The 16,940-nt window shown below is 58.2% G+C and overlaps 1 protein-coding gene across 1 annotated transcript in view; it reads right to left on the bottom strand.

Annotated features, from left to right (window-relative positions):
* Positions 1–12,295: 12,295 nt before the first annotated feature.
* AGAP3 (ArfGAP with GTPase domain, ankyrin repeat and PH domain 3) overlaps positions 12,296–16,940 on the bottom strand; it is a 173,802-nt gene continuing 169,157 nt past the window's right edge. Inside the window, exons 15-18 of the mRNA XM_054016984.1 lie at positions 16,513–16,603; positions 15,990–16,212; positions 14,631–14,886; positions 12,296–13,914 (exon numbers count right to left, since the gene is read on the bottom strand). Of these exons, the coding sequence (XP_053872959.1) occupies positions 13,696–13,914; positions 14,631–14,886; positions 15,990–16,212; positions 16,513–16,603 (789 nt within the window). The 3' untranslated portion in view covers positions 12,296–13,695. The remainder of the gene's footprint in view (positions 13,915–14,630; positions 14,887–15,989; positions 16,213–16,512; positions 16,604–16,940) is intronic.

The raw sequence follows: 16,940 nt of genomic DNA, 5'->3' as shown, positions 1-16,940 counted from the left end.
TCCAGTGCTTCACCACCCTCCTAGTGAAAAAGTTTTTCCTAATATCCAGTCTATCCTGCATTGCAACTTGAGACCATTGCTCCTTGTTCTGTCATCTGCCACCACTGAGAACAGCTGAGCTCCATCCTCTTTGGAACCTCCCTTCAGGTAGTTGAAAGAAACTATCAAATCCCCCCTCACTCTTCTCTTCTGCAGACTAAACAATCCCAGTTCCCTCAGCCTCTCCTCTTAAGTCATGTGCCCCAGCCCCCTAATCATTTTTGTTGCCCTCCGCTGGACTCTCTCCAATTTGTCCACATCCCTTCTGGATGCAATACTCCAGATATGGCCTCACCAGTGTCAGATAGAGGGGAATAATCACTTCCCTCAATCTGCTGGCAATGCTCCTACTAATGCAGCCCAATATGCTGTTGGTCTTCTTGGCAACAAGGGCACACTGCTGACTCATATCCAGCTTCTCGTCCACTGTAATCCCCAGGTCCTTTTCTGCAGAACTGCTGCTTAGCCAGTCGGTCCCCAGACTGTAACAGTGAATGGGATTCTTCTGTCCTAAGAGCAGGACTCTGCACTTGTCCTTGTTGAACCTCATCAGATTTCTTTTGGCCCAATCCTCCAATTTGTCTTGGTCACTCTGGACCCTATCCCTGCCCTTCAGCGTATCTACCTCTCCCTCCAGCTTAGTGTCATCTGCAAATTTGCTGAGGATGCAATTTATCCCATCGTCCAGATCATTAATGAAGATGTTGAACAAAACCGGCCCCAGGACCGACCCTTGGGGCACTCCGCTTGATACCAGCTGCCAACTAAACATGGATCACTACCTGTTGAGACCGACAATCTAGCCAGCTTTCTATCCACCTTATAGACCATTCATTCAATCCATACTTTTTTAACTTGCTCTCAAGAATACTGTGGGAGACCGTATCAAAAGCTTTGCTAAAGGTAGGGTCCAGAGTGGGCCAAAAGAAATCTTGTATAAAGGAGGTTAAGTAAGCTGTCTATGACAAGGTTATGATTTGCTGGTTATGGTTATGCTATCTGAATGCATGTATCATTTTGTATTTAAAGTTACAAGTATTGGCTCTATACTGTCTGTAAATCAAACTTGTGCTGTGCTTCTGGGTGACACCCCAGACAATTTGGCATCAGCTCGGCCTAGCCTGCTTGATGGCCCATTAAGGACCATCAGCTACACAACTGACCCATTGAGAGAAGGCAGATACGCCTTGTGTCTCAGCAAAGCATGCAGGGACATGTCTATGGACAGAAGGGGGGAGGGATAGCTCAGTGGTTTGAGCATTGGCCTGCTAAACCCAGGGTTGTGAGTTCAGTCCTTGAGGGGGCCACTTAGGAATCTGAGGCAAAAATCAGTACTTGGTCCTGCTAGTGAAGGCAGGGGACTGAACTCAATGACCTTTCAAGGTCCCTTCCAGTTCTAGGAGATAGGATATCTTTATTTATTTAAAGTACTTCTGACCCTTTGACTATGAAATCCAGCAGTTTACCTGAAAGGGGATTGGGTAGGAATCCACCTTGTTGGGCCAGAGGTGATTCTGGATGTAAGTGAAACTCCGGCGTTGATAATGGCTCAGCAGAGAAATGTTTCTGTGGAGCAAGGTAAAGATGAATTGGTGCTTAGAAAGTTAGAAAATCCTGAAGAGAAAAATGTTCAGGGTAGTCTTTGCAAGCAGTTTGCTGTAGCTGAAGGGTGTGGAAGTGATTTGATCAAGGAAGTTTCAGTTCCTAACAGCCAGAAGTTTTCTGAGGTGAATGGATCCACTGACTTTCCTTTTGAAAGATCCAGCGTGGGTAGCTTTGAGATGGTCTCAGATGGCGTGAAAGCTGTTAAGGAAATTGAACAGCCCTATAACCAAGTGGCTGAGTTTGGCCAGTTTGTTGGGGAGACAAGGTTACTGAGAGAGGTATGTCTCCATGCTAATTCTGTAAGTGAGCAATCGGAGGACAGATTTGGTTACTGGTGTGTCAGAGCAGAACAGTTTTATGGCTGAATGCTTAAGGATGCAGGGGAGAGCAAACAAACTCTCACCCTTAGGTACTTTGAATTGGCTTGGTATCTCTTTAAAACAGAGGCCAGTCTCTAAGTTGCTGGTGATGGTAGATTCACAAGCAAGCATGCAGGAGAGTGTCTGTGGAGATGTTCATAACACAGAGGGGCTGCAGTTGGTGAATTTAATAGTGAGAAGTGTAAGGTTATGCATTTAGGGATGACTAACAAGAATTTTAGTTATAAACTGGGGACGCATCGGTTGGAAGTAAGTGAAGAGGAGAAGGACCTCGGAGTCCTGGTTGATCGCAGGATGACTATGAGTCGGCAATGTGACGTGGCCGTGAAAAAAGCTAATGCGGTCTTGGGATGCTTTAGGCGAGGTATTTCTAGTAGGGATAGGGAGGTGCTGGTTCCATTATACAAGGCACTGGTGAGACCTCATTTGGAGTACTGTGTGCAGTTCTGGTCTCCCATGTTTAAAAAGGATGAAATCACCTAGCCAGCAAAGGAATTCCTGTGAGCAGGAAGTTTCAGTTTTCAACCTTTTAGGAAAAAGGTGTGTGGGGGGAAAGAACGCAATCCTGCTGAAGGGAAGAATGGGTGTCCAGCCTTGAAATTGGTAGCAGCTGAGAATTTAGAAACTATTGTCTGTGTTGATGCAAATTACTTGACTGACTTGGGGGAGAAAGGTTTCAGAGTAGCAGCCATGTTAGTCTGTATCCGCAAAAAGAAGAACAGGAGTACTTGTGGCACCTTAGAGACTAACAAATTTATTAGAGCATAAGTTTTCGTGGACTACAGCCCACTTCTTCGGATGCATACAGAGTGGAATAAATATTGAGGAGATATATATACACACATACAGAGAGCATAAACAGGTGGGAGTTGTCTTACCAACTCTGAGAGGCCAATTAAGTAAGAGAAAAAAAACTTTTGAAGTGATAATCAAGATAGCCCAGTACAGACAGTTTGATAAGAAGTGTGAGAGTACTTACAAGGGGAGATAGATTCAATGTTTGTAATGGCTCAGCCATTCCCAGTCCTTATTCAAACCGGAGTTGATTGTGTCTAGTTTGCATATCAATTCCAGCTCAGCAGTCTCTCGTTGGAGTCTGTTTTTGAAGTTTTTCTGTTGTAATATAGCCACCCGCAGGTCTGTCACTGAATGACCAGACAGGTTAAAGTGTTCTCCCACTGGTTTTTGAGTATTATGATTCCTGATGTCAGATTTGTGTCCATTAATTTTTTTGCGTAGATACTGTCCGGTTTGGCCAATGTACATGGCAGAGGGGCATTGCTGGCACATATCACATTGGTAGATGTGCAGGTGAACGAGCCCCTGATGGTATGGCTGATGTGATTAGGTCCTATGATGATGTCACTTGAATAGATTTGTGGACAGAGTTGGCATCGGGCTTTGTTACAAGGATAGGTTCCTGGGTCAGTGGTTTTGTTCAGTGATGTGTGGTTGCTGGTGCGTATTTGCTTTAGGTTGGGGGGTTGTCTGTAAGCGAGGACAGGTCTGTCTCCCAAGATCTGTGAGAGTAAAGGATCATCTTTCAGGATAGGTTGTAGATCTCTGATGATGCGCTGGAGAGGTTTTAGTGGGGGCTGAAGGTGACAGCTAGTGGTGTTCTGTTATTTTCTTTGTTGGGCCTGTCTTGTAGGAGGTGACTTCTGGGTACTCGTCTGGCTCTGTCAATCTGTTTTTTCACTTCAGCAGGTGGGTATTGTAGTTTTAAGAATGCTTGATAGAGATCTTGTAGGTGCTTGTCTCTATCTGAGGGATTGGAGCAAATGCGGTTATATCTTAGAGCTTGGCTGTAGACAATGGATCGTGTGGTGTGTCCTGGATGGAAGCTGGAGGCATGTAGGTAAGTGTAGCGGTCAGTAGGTTTCCGGTAGGGTGGTATTTATGTGACCATCGTTGAGGGAGAAAGACTTGCTAATTAATAGCTGTTAGCACAGAGGGCACACCCAATCAGCCAGTGGATTCTGTTAAACAAGAGAAATCAGGGTTTGATCCTTCAGGACAAGGAGGAAAGAGAGACCTTAATTTTGCAAAGGGAAGCCACCGGTTAACCCTAAAATGCCAAAACCCCAATGGTATTGAGCCAAAGGTGTGGCATAACAAAAGTAATTGTAAATGGACACTTGCAGTGGATTTGTTGTTCTTGCTAATGGTGATTTTTGTAACTAATGTGTTGCTAATACCAAGAATTGTAAAAATGTACAATGTGCCGAATCTTTTGGGAAAACCCTTGAACATGTTAAGAGTGATACATAAAAGCTGGATATGAGTAAGCAGTGTGCCCTTGTTGCCAAGAAGGCCAACGGCATTTTGGGCTGCATTAGGAGCATTGCCAGCAGATGGAGGGAAGTGATTATTTCCCTCTATTCGGCACTGCTGAGGCCACATCTGGAGTATTGTGTCCAGTTTTGGGCCCCCACTACAGAAAGGATGTGGAGAAATTGGAGAGAGTCCAGCGGAGAGCAACGGAAATGGTTAGGGGGCTGGAGCACATGACTTCCGAGGAGAGGCTGAGGGAACTGAGGTTATTTAGTCTGCAGAAGAGAAGAGTGAGGGGGGATTTGATAGCAGCCTTCAACTACCTGAAGGGGGGTTCCAAAGAGGATGGAGCTCGGCTGTTCTCAGTGGTGGCAGATGACAGAACAAGGAGCAATGGTCTCAAGTTGCAGTGGGGGAGGTTTAGGTTGGATATTAGGAAACACTATTTCACTAGGAGGATGGTGAAACACTGGAATGTGTTACCTAGGGAGGTGGTGGAATCTCCTTCCTTGGAGGTTTTTAAGGCCCGGCTTGACAAAGCCCTGGCTGGGATGATTTAGTTGGGAATTGGTCCTGCTTTGAGCAGGGGGTTGGACTAGATGACCTCCTGAGGTCTCTTCCAACTTTAATCTGCTATGATCCTATAAAACTAACTCAGGAGAACTGCTGTGTCAACCAGCCAAAGTGGGGAGGCTACAGAAGCACACCTCACCCTGCAACAGGGCCAGCAGGCAGACAGTCCCCCTTGCAATGGGGCAGATCTCCTATCTGGGTAATGCCATGCATCAGCACTGGGCACATGTACCAGGAGCGCCCGAAGATCAGCCCTGCCAGACCAACAGGAGCTTGTTAAGGAAAGCCACGAAGCCCCCAGAACGGCAGTGAGCACCTGTGTGAATGGAACAGCCCTCGGCACCAGCTCAAGGACTAATTCTGTGGGATGGTAGCAGTAGTAGGCTCTTATCCCTGGTGTGCACCACCATTGGAGGGGAACATGACACATGACACCTGCCACCAGAGCGTGACACGCCCACAGTCACTGATGGTGAGACATTAGTCAGGGCCTATTGCGGATAGTTCTCTAAAAACGTCTGCTCAATGTGCAGCGGCGTCAAAACAGCGAACGGCACGTTGGGAATCATTGGGACAGGGATAGATAATGAGACAGAAAATACCCTATTGCCTCTATATAAATCCATGGTACGCCCACATCTTGAATACCACGCGCGGATGTGGTCGCCCCATCTCAAAAAAGATCTATTGGAATTGGAAAAAGGTTCAGAGAAGGGCAACAAAAGTGATCAGGGGTCTGGAACAGCTTCCATATGAGGAGAGATTACTAGGACCGGGACTGTTCCTATTAGAAAAGAGACGACGAAGGGGGGATGTGAGAGAGGTCTGTAAAATCACGGTGTGGCGAAAGTGACTAAGGAATTGTTGTTTACCCCTGCACAGAACACAAGAACCGGGGGTCACCCAATGCAATTAATAGGCAGCACATTTAAAACAACCACCCAACGCACAGTCAACTTGTGGAACTTGTTGCCAGGGGATGCCGCAAAAGCCAAAAGTATAACTGGATTCAAAGAAGAACCAGGCCAGTTCCTGGAGGACGGGTCCATCAATGGCGATTAGCCAGGATGGGCAGGGATGTGACCCCACGGGTTCGGGTGTCCCCAGCCTCTGACTGCCAGGAGCTGGGACTGGATGACAGGGACAGATCACTCGATCATTGTCCTGTTCTGGTCAGTCAGGGCACTGGGCTAGATGGACCATGGGTCTGACCCAATGTCACAGAGCCACAGGGCCAGTGCTCTGGAGCAGTCCCCAGGAGGTCCCCTTTAGTGTATCAGGCCCCTCCTTAGGGTCACACTCTCTCACTCCCTCAGCTTCACTGCCTCCTGGGACCCACCCTCGGAGCCTTCAGCCCGCCTGCTCCTCGCCGTGAGCTCCCCTCAGGGCGTCCTGGAGCCAGACGCCTGCGGGAGGCTGCACCCCGAAAGGGAGTCCTGCCCCCCCAGTTCCTGACTGCAGTGACGCTCGGCCAGTGTGGGAGAGCCAGGGGTCGGTGGGCGTCTGGACCCAGCGCAGACAGTCTGTAGTTACCACAGAGAACAGAAAGTTACAGCCAAGTCCAGCTGGGTCGGTCCAGAGCCCAGCACTGCAGGACCCCTCCCTGGGCCCAGGCCAGGCGCTTCTGGTTCCAGCAGCCCCCACTTAACACCCACCAGCCCCTCCTCAGCCCTTTGTCCTTGTTCCCCATGAACATGGTCACCTGCCTCCTCGTCAGCCCTTGTCCTCCCGCTGGTCACACCTGGCTGGCCTCCTGCGGAGGGGCCGGGCCATGGGTGCCAATCGTCCGGGCAATTGGAGTGGCCCTTGTTTTCGGGGACGTTCCATGGGCCTGGGGCCCAGACCCCAGATAGCCAGGCATCCGTCACACCCGAATCTCCAGGGCTCTGCAAAGAGCAAACAACCCCGCCCCCTCGCCACGTTAACCATGCAGCCTGACGGGGAAACTGAGGTGCACACCATATTCCTACAAAGCGTGTCCCATCCATGGCTTGTTCTCGCTCCCCACACAGGCTCTGGGCTCTCCTGGGCCCCACCCCAAGGAGTTGAAGAGAGATGGGAAGGAAGGTCTCAGGGCTGGTGAGTCTGGAATGGGCACAGGGGCTCTGGGGGTGCTGGGCTCGAGCGTAGGGTGACCAGATAGCAAGTGTGAAAAATTGGGACGGGGTAGGGGGGTAATAGGAGCCTATATAAGAAAAAGACCCAAAAATCAGGACTGTCCCTATAAAATCGGGACATCTGGTCACTCTACTCGGGCGAGATGGTCAGGCAAGGGCTGGGGCTGGGCTACAGAGGGTCGAGGGCTAGAACGGGGCAGGGAGAGGGCTGGGGTGAGCTGGGAAGGGAGGGTATGTGACTGGTGGGATGGGGCTATGGCCAGAAGAGCATGGGGCTGCTGGGCAGGGCAGGAGCATATATATGGGGCTGGTTGGGTTAAGTATGGGGCCAGGCTGGGGATGATGTATGAGGTCAGGCCAGGGATGATGTATGGGCCCAGGGCTGGGCTGGGTGGGCATGGGGCCGGGCCGGGGATGATGTATGGGCCCAGGGCTGGCCTGAGTGGGCATGGGGCCGGGCCGGGGATGATGTATGGGCCCAGGGCAGGGCTGGGTGGGCATGGGGCCGGGCCGGGGATGATGTATGGGCCCAGGGCTGGGCTGGGTGGGCATGGGGCCGGGCCGGGGATGATGTATGGGCCCAGGGCTGGGCTGGGTGGGCATGGGGCCAGGCCGGGGATGATGTATGGGCCCAGGGCTGGGCTGGGTGGGCATGGGGCCGGGCCGGGGATGATGTATGGGCCCAGGGCTGGGCTGGGTGGGCATGGGGCCGGGCCGGGGATGATGTATGGGCCCAGGGCTGGTCTCGGTGGGCATGGGGCCGGGCCGTGGATGATGTATGGGGCCAGGGCTGGGATGGGTGGGCATGGGCCAGGCCGTGGATGATGTATGGGCCCAGGGCTGGGCTGGGTGGGCATGGGGCTGGGCCGTGGATGATGTATGGGCCCAGGGCTGGGCTGGGCATGGGGCCGGGCCGGGGATGATGTATGGGCAGATGTATCAGATCGCACAAGATAAACAAGCAGGGAATTTCATCAGCGCCCATCATGGCTTTAATTTGGCTGCCTAATGAGTCAGATCCAGCCGCGCAGATAAAAGTTGTCAGAGCCGCAGCCCTAATGAATTTCTTGCCACTTGTAATCAAGGCAGCTTGTCGGAGGGGGATGATTAATGGGTCCCCAGAGGAGCTGCCGTCCCTTCACTGCCATTCGCACTAATGCAGCCGCCAAGAACTTTGCCGAACCGGGCACAGCGCCGGCCTGGGGCTTGGGGAAGAGCATGGGCTACGTGGGGGTCCAGGCTGGGGTGGGAGGGCATGAAGGGCTGAGGGGGCAGGCTTGAAGTGGGGCAATGGGAGAGGAGGAGTGGAGGGGAGGAGAGCAGGGACAGGAGTAGGGGGGAGGAATGGAGTGGGAAGGAGGCAGGAGGGGAGGGACAGGGATAAGATGGGGTGGGGGGAGGGGGGAGAGAGGGGTGGGGAGGAAGGAAGGGGTTGGAGGGTGGGGTGGGGCAGGAGGGGAGGGGGAGGAAGGGGTGTGGGAATTAAAAAAAACAACCCCAACTATACATACAATATGATGGGGGCTACTTTAGCAACAACTAATCAGGAAAGAGATCTTGGAGTCATCGTGGATAGTTCTCTGAAGACGTCCATGCAGTGTGCAGCGGCAGTCAAAAAAGCAAACAGGATGTTAGGAATCATTTTAAAAGGGGATAGAAAATAAGACAGAGAATATCTTATTGCCCTTGTATAAATCCATGGTACGCCCACATCTCGAATACTGCGTACAGATGTGGTCTCCTCATCTCAAAAAAGATATACTGGCATTAGAAAAAGTTCAGAGAAGGGCAACTAAAATAATTAGGAGTTTGGAATGGGTCCCATATGAGGCGAGATTAGAGGCTAGGAATTTTCAGCTTGGAAAAGAGGAGACTAAGGGGGGATATGATAGAGGTCTATAAAATCATGAGTGATGTGGAGAAAGTGGATAAGGAAAAGTTATTTACTTATTCTCATAATACAAGAACTAGGGGCCACAAAATGAAATTAATGGGCAGCAGGTTTAAAACAAATAAAAGGAAATTCTTCACACAGCGCACAGTCAACCTGTGGAACTCCTTGCCTGAGGCGGTTGTGAAGACTAGGACTATAACAGAGTTTAAAAGAGAACTGGATAAATTCATGGTGGTTAAGTCCGTTAATGGCTATTAGCCAGGATGGGTAAGGAATGGTGTCCCTAGCCTCTGTTTGTCAGAGGATGGAGATGGATGGCAGGAGAGAGATCACTTGATCATTACCTGTTAGGTTCATTCCCTCTGGGGCACCTGGCATTGGCCACTGTCGGTAGACAGGATACTGGGCTAGATGGACCTTTGGTCTGACCCGGTACGGCCATTCTTATGTTCTTGAGGGACGGGCAGGGATAGGAATAAGATGTGGAGGGGAGGAGGCAGGAGGCAGGGCCGGCTCCAGGCACCAGCCGAGCAAGCTGGTGCTTGATTCTACGGGGCGGGGCGGCATTCCGCCCAATCCTAGGGCGGCACGGCCGCTTTTTTATATTTTTGTTCGCTGACCTGGCCGCCTTGTAGGGGGCGGTGGCGCGGAGGAGGGGAGCGCCCTGCTGGGAGCGGGCTGCGCGCTCCGTCTGCCCCAGCTGGTGCCAGGTCTGCAGTAAGCCCGGCAGGGCAGCCTGCGTCCTTCCCTCCCCGCCGAGCGGAGCGGTGCGGAGCCCTCCCGGCAGGCGGCACAGCGGTCGGGGCCACGTGGCCCTGGCTGCCCCCCCTTCTTTCTCTCCCCACCGCTCCCTCCCCCCTCCTCCCGCTAGCCGGGGCATGTCTGCAGCGCAGGGAGTCCCCCTGCACCCGCGCTCCGGCCGCCCTGCAGGTGGTTTTTTTTTGCTTTGCTGCTCCGGCCACCTCGATTTTTTTGTTTGTTTTTTGATTTTTGCTTGGGGCGGCAAAAAAGCCAGAGCCGGCCCTGGCAGGCGGGGAGGGACTGGGGCAGGGATACGAGTGGGGAGGAGGGGCAGGGCGAGTGCTAGCCGTCGGGGGAGGGATAGCCCTGACCTAGGTGTAGGCGCTGCCCCGTTCCAATGCCCCCAATGAGTGGTGCTCGGTAGGGGCAGGGGGTGCCTGCCCTTCCCCAGGAACCGCCTCCCCTCCTTTGTCCCAGGTGTCCCTGCCGGCCCTCGCCCAGCCTGTCCGCGTGGCCGGGCAGCCACAGCTGGGAGCCAGGCCTGAGGCAGACTGTCCCCCTGCGTGCCAGCGTGGGCCTGTGAGGGCAGCCCAGGCTGGGGGCCTGCTCAGATGCAGTTGGTTTCTGCCTCGTCCTGACAGCCCCCGTGCGGCCCCCAGGCCCTGCGGCAGGGCAGCCTGGGACCCGCTGGCGTGTGGGGGCGGCCGCTCAGCCCATGCCCTGGGGATGAGCCTGTGAGGGCACTGGCTGCTCGGGGGCATAAGCCAGGCCCAGGGGTCCAAGCTGGGCATCGTGCTGAGAGCCGACAGGCCGGCCCTGCCTGGCCCCTCCCGGAGCGGCACTGGCACCGTGCCCCAGGTCTGATGATACTGACCTGGCCACCCGGAACGGGAACCACAGCACCACGCTGGCTCCAGCCGTCCCCTGCCGGGCATCTCCAACGCCCCGAGGTACAGGGCCGCCAGGACCAGTACGGCCCCCTTCTCCTCGGGGGCCTGAGGAGAGCGTGGGGAGGCGGTGGGCACCAGCTCCCAGCTCCTGCCAGGCCTCCAGTGCGCAGCAGAGGGGTCCCACCATCGGCAGCCTGGGCCCAGCTCCCGCTGCGGCTGCCAGTCCCCGACCCACCGAGCTGCTCCGGGCTAACGCTGGCAGTGCCCAGGCGCTGGTGGCAGCAGATCCACTGGGGCCGCTCAGCCACTTCCTCAGCGCCCAAAGGGGACGGGCCCCAAGCCTCCCGCGCTGACCTGGGAGGGCCTGGAGGCTAATGGCTGTGAAGGACTCAGATGCTGTGCGGCTGGCTCAGCCCCACATATGTTCCCTCACCCCATCAGTGCTCCATCTCCCTAGCACCTTGGGCGGCCACGTCTCCCCAGCGTGGCCCCTTGCGTCCCCACTAGCACCCGGGCACCATGCCCTGCCTGGGGAAGGGGCAGGCTCGTGCTGCAGCTGTGTGGTACGTGCCGCAGGCATGCCCGGGGCGGGGGGCCTGCACCAACGCTGCCCTCAATGGCTCCCAGTCTCGGAGGCAGAAACGGAGGCGCAGCCCGGCCTCCTGGAGCCTCAGCTAGAGTTTACAGTTTGGGTCACAGCTTATGGGCGAGTCTGAAGGCCAAACCCACGGGTCTCACTTCCCCTCTTGCTCCGGGAGCTCCTCACCTGGCGTCAGCGTGGTGATGGGTGTGCAAGCAAGGGCAGCCAGAGGACATGTCGTGGGACCCCAGACTGGAGAGGGGCCGGCTGGGCACTGCTGTGCCAGGGGCACTGCAAGGGCTGGGCCATGACTGGTTCAGCCCGTTAGCTGGCAAGCGAGAGGCCCCGTGCTCCGATCGCCAGCACTGGCTTCCCAGCTGCAGTAGCCGACAGGTTACATTAGTGATAGCAGCCAGAAGGGCGATCCTCCTGCCTCAGCCCAACACATCTGCCTCGTCGCTCTGGGGCCACCATCTCCTACCCCCCTGGGCAAAGTAAGGCCCAGCTGTGAGGCCCCCACCTCCCAAAGTGACCCCGTGGGTCCCCTGCCTGCCACCTAGAGCCCTCGGACGGGCTTACGGCTGGCTAGCAGCGCCTCCATTTGCTCCTATTCCCCTCCTGCCGGGTTGTGCCTTGCTCCCCCAATCACAGGGCTGGGTTTAGCTCCCCCGCCCCCGTTACCCAGGGTCCCAACTGGCTGCTGAGGGCCGCACCCGGCACTTCCAGAGTCTAGGGGGTGCTTGACAACCTCTGGCCCGTAACGACCATTCCCGTCGCTCTGCTCGTCCGTTCCCAGTTCAGAGTGTTTGAATCCCCTGGGCTTGCTGGCTCCCTTGGAGATGGTGCATCCCGCTGGCCCAGCCCCAGCTCCTCGTGCCCGGGTGTTTGCCTGTTCCTGGGCTGTGCAATCAGGGATGTGCAGTGACAGCCCACAGCCCTGCCTGTGCAGTGGGGGGGGGCTCGTGGCATTCGCAAAAGGCCCCTTAGTGCCTGCTCACCGCACCTACACCTGGCGTGCCCCTGTGCCAGGCCTCCCAGCTGCACCTTTCCATGCCCAGCGTGATGGACAAGCCCAGGCCGCAGCACTTGGGGGCCCGGTGCCGCTGCTGGCCAGGCCCCGAGCCCATCAGGCCAGTGGGGGCAGGGGCTCCCTGGGCTGCAGGCCAGGCTGAATGTCTGGGGGTGGCACAGAGAGGCTGGGCTGGCAGGAGGAAGGAGCTTTATTGGCCGTTATCTCCTGGGCTGCAGTTCACACACACAGGGCAAAGAAACAGTATTTACAGCGCGTCCATATAAATATTTCCAATGTACATTTTATACATGCGCGGCGGAGCCGCCCCAGAAGCAGTGTCCCAAGCCTGCGGGCCCAGCACGTGGTGCGGGCTTGGGCCAGGCCGCCAGAGAACCCGTCTCCCCTCCCCAGGCTCAGCCGGAGGCCAGCCCCCTGGCAGGGCAGCAGGAGCTGGGCACGGAGCCGTGGGGAAGGCCAGGGAGTCTCCAGGGGAACAGACACAGCCAGGAGGGTCCCAGAGTAGGTCAGTCCCTCTCCTCTCCTGCTTGCAAGCGAGGGGCCGCGGATGCCCAGGAGGGCGATTCCTTTGCAGTTGCAGGCAGAGGAAGCAGCAAGGCTGAAGCACGGAGCTGGGCGCTGTCCTACAGTGATGCCAGCCAGCATGCCCGCAGCCCCGAGCCTGGCACCCGGGGGGGGGCAGGAGGGTGAACGGGAACTGCCTCCACATACAGACGGGGTGGGGGTGGGGGCACACAGGGACTGTCTGTATGGGACTCTCTATACCGGGGGGGGGAGGCACACAGGGACTGTCTCTCTGTACCGGGAGATTGGGGGGCAGTGGGGGCAGACAGGAACTCTCTCTCTGTACCGGATGAGGAGCGCAGCGGTGCACAGGAAATGTCTCTCTGTACCGGGGGGGCACACAGGAAATGTCTGTGTGTGTGTGGGGGGAACGGGATGGGACAGACGGACACACACACAGGAAATGTCTCTCTCTGGGGGGGGGGGGGCACACAGGGACTGTCTCTATGTACGGAGGAGGCACACAGGGACTGTCTCTATGTACGGAGGAGGCACACAGGGACTGTCTCTCTGTACCGGGGGGGGCACACAGGAAATGTCTCTCTGTACCGGGTGGGGGGGCACACACAGGGACTGTCTCTCTGTACCGGGGACGACGACAATGTCTCTCTGTACCGGGGGGGGGAGGGGGGGAACGGCACACAGGGACTGTCTCTCTGTACTGGGGTGGGCACACAGGAAATGTCTCTCTGTATCGGGCGGGGGGGGGGGGGGCACAGAGGGACTGTCTCTCTGTACCGGGCAGGGGGGTGCATAGGAACTGCCTCCCCATACAGGGTGGGGGTGCAAGGCAGGGGAGCCCCTTCTCCTGTGAGGGCAGCTCTGCACGTGGAGCAATTCAGCTGGGGTGTCGTCGGCCACAGGGTGCACCGTGCCAGGCCCAGTGCTCCTGTGAGATCCCCGGCAAGGCAGGGAGAGTGGGTCCCCGCACCAGCAGCAGTGTCTGGTGGGGCCGGGAGCCCCCCACGGTCTCGCGGCTCTGAGCGGGAGGCCGGCCCGGCAGGGTGGCTAGAGGACACTGGGGCTGGAGCCCAGCTCGGCCGGGGACGCCGAGCAGGAGTTATTGGTGTTGCGACGGGGCAGGCTGGGGGTCAGCGTGCTGACGGAGCTGTCGCTCGGGCATCCATGCTGCAGGAGAATGTCGACGCACTCCTGGCTGCCAGCTCGCCGGGCATAGGCCAGGGGCGTTAGGCCACGGGCGTCCCGGCTCTTCACGTCCACCCCATACTGCGCAGGGAGAGAACACACCAGGGGCAGCCGGTCAGTGCCAGGCAGCACCGGGCGGCTGCTGGCGGGACAGCCACGCAACGCGAGTGGGGGCAGGTCAGGAAGGGGACCCCCACGTGGGGTTTCAGGAAATCGTGGGAGTTGTGGGACTTAGAAAGGGCCTGGTGCACGAGATCAACAATGGGAGGGGGCAGAAAGGCGGTGCTGGGGGATCAGTGAGGGGCCGGGGATCAGGAGCTGGGAAAGGGGGTTCAGCGAGGGGTGGGGGTCAGGATCCAGGAACCAGGATTAGCGAGGGGTGTGGGGACAGAAGCTGGGAACTGGGGTCAGCAGGGGGTTGGGTGTGAGGAGCTGGGGGACCAGAGCTCAATGAGAGGCAGGGGACCGGAGCCGGGGGACCGGGGCTCAGCGAGGGGCAGGAGGGACCGGAGCCGGGGGAGCGGGGCTCAGCGAGGCACGGGGGGGACCGGAGCTGGGAACCGGGCTCAGCGAGGGGACCGGAGCCGGGAACTGGGGTCAGCGAGGGGACCGGAGCCGGGAACCGGGGTCAGCGAGGGGCAGGGGGGACCGGAGCCAGTAACTGGGGTCAGCGAGGGGACCGGAGCCGGGAACCGGGGTCAGCGAGGGGTGGGGGGACCGGAGCTGGGGGGCCAGGGTCAGCGAGGGGCGAGGGGACCTGAGCCGGGAACCCGGGTTAGCGAGGGGTTTCTCCTCACCCATATGAGCAGCTGCGTGAAGACAACATTGGCCATGGCGCTGGAGAGGTGCAGCGCCGTGCGCCCATCCCCGTCCCCGTACGTCTCGTTCACCTCCTCCTTGGTGCCGTGGGCCAGCAGCATCACCACCAGGCGCACGTCGTCCTCCACCACGGCCCGCAGCAGCTGCTGCCCCAGGGGCACGTCCGAGTGCGGCAGCGCAGCCAGGAACAGCTTCTGCTCATACTTGGCCCGGATCCAACGCTCCTTCTCCTCCCTGCAGGGAGGGACCCCTCACCGGGGCACCAGTGTCACGGGGAACCACATGGCAGGGGCGGCTTGTGCCCTGCCCACCCCGGCACTTGTGCCCCCTACACTGTGCAGCACCCCTCGTACCCCAAGTGCAGACCTCTGTCCCTCATGCCCTACACGCCCCCACGCTTGTGCACCATGTGCAACCCCCAGCTCTTAGATTCATAGATTATAGGACTGGAAGGGACCTCGAGAGGTCATCGAGTCCAGTCCCCTGCCCGCATGGCAGGACCAAATACTGCCCAGTGCACCCCTCTCCCCAATTCTCATGCCCAATGTGCCTCCCAGCTCTTGTGCCCCACGCACCCCCCAGCTCTCGTGCCCCGTGCACCCCTCTCCCCAGCTCTTGTGCCCCACGCGCCCCCCAGCTCTCGTGCCCGTGCCCCTCCCTGCTCGGCACTCCCGCCTCGTCTGTGCACATGCATCCTGTTGTTCTCATGCCCCTCCTGCTGGCGCGGGCCCCGGAGCGTCTCCATCGCGCTGGGCCGCGGCCCGCGGCAGGGAAAGGTTAGCTGCTGCGTGGAGCTGCCCAGTGCCACAGGGGGCGGCGTTATCGCGGTTGCCGTCGCGCCTGGTGCAGACAAAGGCAGAGCCGCCGGCCGGGCCCGCCTGGGGCCGTCGGGCCCGGCAGATCGATGCGCGCCGAGTGCCCTGCTATCTGCTCTCATTCTATCCATCTGCATCTGGCAGGCGGCGATCAATACCCCGTGCGGAGCATGCTCACTGCCGCTGCCCCCTGACCCGCGCCGAGCCGCTGATAAGGCGCAGAATGGGCTCTTGTCTGGGTGGCGGATGAGTGACAGGAGAGACGCTCCGATAGGGACAGACAAGGCCTGAAAGGGACGCACCCCTGAGACCCACAGGCAGGCGCCGGCAAGCTGTCGCAGTTAACCCCTTCCGCTCCGCAGCCAGCCGGCACTGGGGCAGCTACAGCACCTGCCAGCCGGACTCACCCGCCCCCGGGGGCCAACAGGGCTTCCCAGATGCAGATCCCCGGGGCTGCCTCCCAGTGCCCCCATCTGCCCACGGGCCACCCCTGACCCCGGGCTCCCCACTGCAGCACCTCACCTGCTGTTCTCGGGGCCCGGCTTCTGATAGCCCTCCACCGCCCCTTCCCAGACAGCGTTGGCCAGCGCGTTGCCGATGGCCGTCATGACCATGATGAGCTCGCCAGGCCAGTCGTCCAGGTCCAGGGAGCGCACCCGGGACAGGTGGGTGCCCAGGTTACGGTGGATCCCAGAGCACTCGATGCACATGAGGGAGCCCAGGTTCAGACTCGCCCAGTCAGGGTCTGGAGGGTGGAAGGTGAGCGTGCGGGGTGTTAGCAGAGGCCCCAGGAACCCACAAGCCCGTCCACCAGCCCTGCCAGGACCCACAAGCCCATCCTCCACCCCCAGGGGCACTAGCCCCCCAAACCTGCAGAGTCACCAGCCCCACAGGGATCCAGGGACCCACATTTTTTGGCTCCCTTGGGCAGTAAGATCCCATGGGGAAGTGAGGCCCCTGGGGCAGGGTGGGAGGCCTTGTGGGGCGCAAACCCCCCTTCCCTGGGCAGAGTGGGAGGACCCCATCCTCAGGCAGCGTCACTCACTGGGTGCGTCGCAGTCCACGCAGAAGCTGTTCCCACGTGCAGTGCGGACCGTCTGCAGGGCCAGTGCGTCGCTCTGGCTGCCTAGCCGAGCCTGGAACAGGAAGGGCAAACCCCCGAGTCATTAGGGGCTGGCTATCCCCCCGGGCCTGTCTCCACTCCCATTGTCCTCAAGACCAGCCGCCGGGCAGCTGCCAGGGCTGCGCTCCAATGGGCAGACAGCACTGGGGGCACGGGGGTCAGGAGAGTGCCTGGGTGAGTGATGCCAGCCCAGGCAGGGTTGGAGGTGCAGGGGGGCAGGCACCGGCCTGGTGGTGTGGAGGGTACACAGGAAGTGGCCTAGGCAGGACTGCAATGGGGCACACGCTTACCAGGGTGGGGATGCAGTGGGGCTGGCATTGAGCCAGGTGGGGCAGGAGCCAACCCAGGCA

The sequence above is a fragment of the Malaclemys terrapin genome, chromosome 2, assembly GCF_027887155.1.
Source record: "Malaclemys terrapin pileata isolate rMalTer1 chromosome 2, rMalTer1.hap1, whole genome shotgun sequence".
NCBI lineage: Eukaryota > Metazoa > Chordata > Testudines > Emydidae > Malaclemys > Malaclemys terrapin.
Note: the sequence above shows the minus strand (reverse complement) of the source record. Positions and strands in the feature narration are given on the sequence as shown.